This window comes from Suricata suricatta, chromosome 3 (genome assembly GCF_006229205.1).
Source record: "Suricata suricatta isolate VVHF042 chromosome 3, meerkat_22Aug2017_6uvM2_HiC, whole genome shotgun sequence".
NCBI lineage: Eukaryota > Metazoa > Chordata > Mammalia > Carnivora > Herpestidae > Suricata > Suricata suricatta.
In genome coordinates, this window is record NC_043702.1 from 2,488,362 (window position 1) to 2,494,782 (window position 6,421).

At 61.0% G+C, this 6,421-nt stretch overlaps 1 protein-coding gene and 1 long non-coding RNA gene across 2 annotated transcripts in view; one reads left to right on the plus strand and one right to left on the minus strand.

Annotated features, from left to right (window-relative positions):
- Positions 1-1,598, plus strand: part of HES6 (hes family bHLH transcription factor 6) — a 1,814-nt gene extending 216 nt beyond the window's left edge. Inside the window, exons 2-3 of the mRNA XM_029932851.1 lie at positions 31-124; positions 234-1,598. Coding sequence (XP_029788711.1) covers positions 31-124; positions 234-658 — 519 coding nt within the window. The 3' untranslated portion in view covers positions 659-1,598. The remainder of the gene's footprint in view (positions 1-30; positions 125-233) is intronic.
- Positions 1,599-3,052: 1,454 nt separating this feature from the next.
- LOC115286297 lies at positions 3,053-4,256 on the minus strand. Its single transcript, XR_003905975.1, has 2 exons — positions 4,089-4,256; positions 3,053-3,452 (listed from the first exon to the last, which is right to left on the minus strand). It is a non-coding gene; the product is annotated as an uncharacterized LOC115286297 (long non-coding RNA).
- Between the last annotated feature and the right edge of the window lie 2,165 nt (positions 4,257-6,421).

Sequence of the window (6,421 nt, forward strand, 5' to 3'; positions counted from 1 at the left end):
GAGTGGCGGTGGGGCGGCGCGTTCACCCAGCCCGCCCCGCCACTGCCCCCGCCACTGCCTGGGGTCTTCCCCCGCCCGGCGCTCCGGTACTGTCGGCGCCCAGGGCTCCCTCCGGGTCTCCTGGGTGAGCCCTGTCCCCGCGGGCTGGGCCGGGCCGGGGGGATGGGGGTGGCCACCGCAGTCGCTGCTTACAGGACAGGGCGCCGCTCTCTCCCTCCCACTCCCGGGTGCAGAGCGCGAGCAGCTGCAGGCGGAAGCTAGCGAGCGCTTCGCGGCCGGCTACATCCAGTGCATGCACGAGGTGCACACGTTCGTGTCCACGTGCCAGGCCATCGACGCCACCGTCGCCGCGGAACTCCTCAACCACCTGCTCGAGTCCATGCCTCTGCGCGAGGGGAGCAGCTTCCGGGATCTGCTAGGGGACGCCCTGGCCGGGGCTCCGGGAGCCCCAGGGCGAAGCGGATGGCCCATGGGAGGGGTCCTGGGGTCCCCTCTGCCCAGTCCCGCGGCCCCCAGCGACGACCCATGCTCCGACCTGGAGGAGGCCCCCGAGGCTGAACTGACCCGAGCCCCTGCTGAAGGGGCAGACTTGGTGCCAGCAGCCCTGGGCAGCCTGACCGCTGCTCGCATAGCCCAGAGCGTCTGGAGGCCTTGGTGACTAACACCAGCCCGGGGTTTGCAAGGGTGGGTGTGGCCTTCCCTTGCTCTGCTCCTTCCTCCCTGGGGACAGTTGTGATGGTGGCAGGGGCCTGAATCTCTCCCAGATCTGCCTGCCCTCTTCCTCCAGTGATTGGGTTGCAGGGCAGTCCAGAATGACCAGCCCATTCAGGCCCCTAGCCCTGATTCTTAAGCGATTATCTTTTGTGGACACCCCCTCCCCCAGCCCCGGGTTGGGTGGCAGGTGGGAGCTGCAGGCTGGAGGAGGGAAGGCTCTTCCAGAGCATCCGAGTTCTCCAGCACTGCAGGTGGCCCGGCCTTCCCAGGTACTGTGTGCATCTGGGGGCAGAGGTGCTGAAACCCTCCTCATTGCCGGGCCCTCGTGCTGGAGACAGAGGGAGACGTCAGACCCTGGCGGCCCTGGCCGGAGAGAAGCTTGAACTCGCCACTCCATTCGGGACACGGGAGGCAGGTGCATTCAGCAGCATTGCCTGTCATCTGCCAGAGAGAAGCAAGGCCTCCCTGAACGCCTTGCATTTAGCACACTTGGAGTCTGGGTATTAGGTTACCAATAAAGGATTTTGGAGAATTAGTTACCCTTCAGAAGTGTGACTGGATGATGTGGTGTCATCACTGTGCCTAATGTGTGAAAACTGAGGAAGGGCATTTTTCTTGGATCTAATGCTGGTGAATGTTTCTAAAATCTCTCACCCTTTGTCAGCAAAGTGAGTAGTAGAATGGTGGTGGGCCCAAGCCCCCCGGGGGGCACGTCTCCCGGTGCACAGTGCTTCCGCCTCCCTGAGGCCTGTGTGCAGCCCGGAGATGGATACCGCCGGCATGGGGTTTGTCTCCAGAGTAACTAAGCACCAGGGGAAGAGCCTGTCCCAGGACCAGTCTCTGGTACACGAGCTTCTAGGAATAAAACAAAGTCCTACTTCCTCGCCGTGTGGTTTGGAACTTTCTTTCAATGACCTGTTTTAGGGTCCACGAGCACAATGCAGACATCAGTCTACCTGTTAGGTTGTCACTCTTCCTGACGGAAGCGGGAGCTTCCTTCCTCCAGAGCCAGGGAGGTCGGGGACACGGAGACCCTCCTGGTTCACGGCTCATCAAAGCGCCGAGGCTCTCGGCGGCTTGGACTGAAAGTCAAACTGGGCCCAAGAGGTCAGAAGCCTTGGAAGGAGGGTGATGGGACGGGCAGCTGGGGAACAGGGACATTGCCCTCCTGGGCTGGGCAGGGCCTGCAGAGAGCTGACCGCAGTCACTCCACAGGTGGCCCAACACCGGCCAGCGTGTGACCGCTCAGGATTGTCACCTGGGTCTCCTCTCTGGTTGTGTACCTTTGCTTCGAGAACATCTTTCCCAAGAGCCCTTTTACAAACCCCCCCCCCCCAGCAGGTCCTGGCCACCTAGGGGGTGGGGGGTTCACATCGGCTCCCCTGAGGTACAGTCTCAGATCTCAGCCACTAGTCGATAAAACCAGATGCACCTTATTTTTTAGCGACTGGAGATACGTTGGAGGGATGGGGAGGCAGTCCCGTAGAAGAGGGCTCCAGAGGGATGGGAAGGATATTCCTGGGATTATTTGAGCTGCCCCAGACCCACGCGGGATGTGTCCACAGGGACACAGATGGAGAGCATGGCCCGCTGCAGGGCCTCTGTTGCACGTGGCTTCCAGCAGCACACAGGCCACTGTGATGAGCTCCGATGCTACTGGGGGCGGGGGCGGGGGGCATCAGCAAGGGACTGTTTTGAAGCATCAACTGCTTCCTCTCATGTGCACACTTGCCACATTCTCCCAGAGGCCCTGGAAGAGGGCCAAAGGGACCCCAGGACTCAGGATGCAGAGTGCAAGAGGCTGACCTGGGGGGAAGGGTGTCGCTGGGGCCAGGGGCCCCCTCAGGCCGGAAGCCACCGACGCAGAGCTCTGGCCCTCCCTCCTAGGTACGGGGCGGCTTCGCTGTGTGCCTGTATGCTTCTCTTCATGGGGCACCTGGCTGGCTCAGTCGGAAGAGCGCCTCTTGATCCTGAGGTCATGAGTTGGAGCCCCACGTTGGGTATAGGAATGACTTAAAAAAAAAGAATAAAACTTTAAAAGAAAAAAAGAAAAAATAACAGCTTCTTCTCAGACAGGGAAGTGGTTCCTAGAGCAGCAGCCACGGCCTCTGCCCGTGCGGCGCAGCCCGCACCACCAGCGTCCTGCCTGCGCTCCTTTGGAAGCTCTCTCCCCAAGTTTCCCACTCTGCCAGACATCTCATACCCCCTCCTCTCTCTGACACCCCCCGGGCCCCCTCCCTGGCCTTGCTCTTGGCTGAGGTTTGCTTCCCTCCCACATCAAGCCCCTGGCCCGCTGTATTAGTCTTCCGTGGCTGCCACGAATCGCCACAAACTTGGGTTCAAACAGCATTAGTCGATTCTCTTGCAGTTCTGCAGGTTAGAAGGCTGACACGGGAGTCACTGGGCTGAAGAGGCCAGTGATTTCAGAACAGCTCTATCCCCCTGCCACCCAGGCGCAGGGTGAATCCGTCTCCTTTTCCTGTCCCTGGGGCCGCCCGCGTTCTTGGCTGGCGGCCCCTTCCTCCAGCTTCGAGGCCCCTAACGATGCATCGTTGGGGCTCTTCCCTCATAGTCCCATCTTCCGACCTTCGTGGCTCCCTCTTCCTTCTACTTTTAAGCCAACTCATGATGATATCTGGCCCACCTGGGCAATCCAGGATTCTCCGTCTCAGGCTCCTCAGTCCTTAATCAGATTTGCAACATCTCTTTTTCCATGGAAGGTGACCCACTCGCAATTTCTGGGAATGACAACATGGACGTACTTGGGGGCCCATTATTCTGCCCGGGCACTCTGCCTTCCAGCATGACACGGTGTGGCGCCAGCCTTCCACACAGCCATTGGATTCGGTTCCCTCTGACCTCTCGGGGACTCTGCTGCCTCACCAATCTCTCGCCTCCCTCTGGATCATTCTACGAAGCTGTACTCTGTCCATCTGGAGAAAGAGGAGATACCGTCTCCCCGGACCTGCCAACCCCGTTAGGCTCTGCCTCCTTCTGCTCTAAAGCGACATTCCCTAAAAGCACTGTTTCCACCAGCTGTCTCCACTCCGCACCTCACTTCCCTTCACTTCTCTCCAGTCGGGCCAGCGTTCCCCTCCCCCACAAGGAACGGGCCCTGGCCAAGGTCCCCAGTGAGCTCCGTGTTTCCAAACCCGACGGTGTGTCTCAAGTTTCACCTGGCTCAACCTTCTTCCAGTGAAGTGTCCTCACAGTTATCACTCCCCCCCTCCGGAAACTCTCTCCACCTCAGAAACACCCAGCCCCTCGGCTGTCCCTGGCCATCCTCAGTCTCCTTTGCTGGCCAACCTCTGAATGAGGGCATGCACGTTCAGGACTCTGCATCCTTCCCTGTCACCCCTGCCCTGTAGCCCCACCTGGTCCATTTGGCTTGTTCCAGAGTGGGGACTTGATCCAAAGCCCATCTCTATCCTTGTCGGCCCCCCTAGCCTCAGGTCTACTCAACATCTCCACTCAGACGTCTGATGGGCATCACAAACCACAGCCAGGCACAGCCGACGCTCAGCCCCCAATGCGCCATCACGGCTCCTTCATGGTACCCCAGTGATTACGGAAGGTAATTATACAAGTCACAATCTTCCTGTCACCTCCCCTCCTCCAAACTCCAGTGTCCAGACGTCATCTTTCCACCGGCAGAGGGCTGGCACCCCATCTCATCTTTAACCTGGACTTGAGCAGCAGGCCTAACCCGCCTCCTCACTCCCACGTGGGGTGCCCGCTAGCGGCCTTCAAGGACCGACCAGAGGCCGCCGCGGACCCTCCCTCCCTCCGCTCTGCTCGGGCCTCGGGCCTTAGCGAGCAACCTGAGCGCGGGGATCCGCCAAGCGCCGGGGAGAGCAACCCGGTTTGGGAATGAGAGAGCGGAGCTCCAGGGGCCGTCGGGCCGGACTCCGGCAGCCGACAGCACCCAGAGGCGCCGCAGGACTGGCAGGATTTCCGGAGGCCTTCGGGAGACTTTCTGCGCTGGGCGGGGCCGAGGCCTTGGCCACGCCCCCGCCCCGCCCGAGACGAGCCGCGACGCCTCCTGGGAGATGTGGTTCTTGTCCTCCCACTTCCTCTTCCGCGAGGCCGCTGTAGGCCAAGCCGGGACCGCGACTCCCAGAGGCCTCCGGGCACGGAGGCCGCGCCCCCTGCCGACGGGCTTCCGGAGGCAGGTGCCCACCAGGATCCTCGCGCTGTCGGGTAAGTGGCCGTGTGGCCGTCCGAGGCTGGACTGCGGTCCCTCCAGCAGCCCCTGCACCAGAAGAGGACGCGAGGCAGGAGCCGGCGCCCGTAGCTCGAGCCGCGCGGACGTGAAGGCCAAGGGCGCTTCGGCCGGCCTGGCAATCGCCGACCGCCGCGGGCCCCGGGAGGCCGGGAGTATTGAAAGAGCAGCCAAAGCCACCAGCGACGGGTGTCGAGAAGGAGGGGGTCGTTCCAGGCTGAGGAACGGGGCTGAGGAGGGGACACGAGCCTTGCTGACGGTGCCGAGGACTGAGCACCGGCCCTGCGCAGCCTTCCCTGTCCGCCTGCGCCGAGCACCTGTTGTGTGCTGCGGTCCGGGTCACACTGACCGGACCCCTGCTGCCGCGGAACTTGCGTTCTCTTAAGACAACCGCGGGCCCACCGCGAGCCCCCGGCCACCGCACACTGCCCAGAGGTAGACACAGGCATCGCTTTTGCGAGCAGCCAGGGAAGTCCAAACCTTACCAGCTTATTAATGTCTCTGATGCGTCTAGAAGAAGGGATGAGGTTTTTACCTGGTGACGGAGAGGCCTACTAGATTGCGGTGGGCGCACCCAGGCATCTTACCGCAGCGAGAGCGCGCTGCTGCGTCGTTGCCTGGCTGCGCATCCCCATCAGCAGATGACACTTGGGTGCTGTCCTCTTCCCCCTCCAGTTCCCGCCCCGCCTTAACCTCGGAAGATCTGCTCTGTGCCCTTAGACATCCAAGTCAGGACCGTTCGGTGGACCTTGTCACCCCCACAGTCGAGCTACGTCCTGAACCTTAAGCTCCTGCCTTCTGTCTTACCCACTCTCTAGCGTGGAAGGTGTCAGACCTCACAGGGCCCTAGTCACTCTCCTAGTTTCCTTCACAGTCCAGGTTCTTGAAAATCATTTCTGTTCTCATTTCCTCACCTGCTTGCTTATCACAAAACGTCACTCTTGCCCACATTTTCCATCACTGTACTGGAAGCTTCTGGAAGTCTCCAAGGAAGTCCTTAGTGTCAAGTGGACTCTTTAGTTTTCTTCTTGCCTAAATATTGCAGCATTTGACGCTGTCAGGAACCTCCTGCCTCTTAAAACCCCGTGCTAGGTCTACTGTTCTTGCTTCCTCTTCAGCCGTTCCTTCTCAGGTCCTAGTTAGGGCTGTCAGCCCACGCTGCAGGTGTGGCCGGGTCCTGTGTTCCTTCGTGTAGCCCCCTTGTCTCTAAACCACAATCCTGTGGGCCCTGGGGCTCTCCCTCCTGGGTCGCGACTCCACGCAGGACTGCCGGCCCAGCTGGGCTTGAAGGTGTCGCGGAGTTTACCCAGATGCCCCGGCTGCTGCCTCTCTGCTACCCCACAGAGTTTAACGACTCAGCAAACGCCACCAGAACCCGGCTCCCACCTGTGCCTCCTGTCGTGTTCTGGATCCCTGAGCACAACAGGGCCATCCTCAACCACGCAGGGCGGACCCCTGACCGGGAGATCCCTCCTTGTCCCTCCG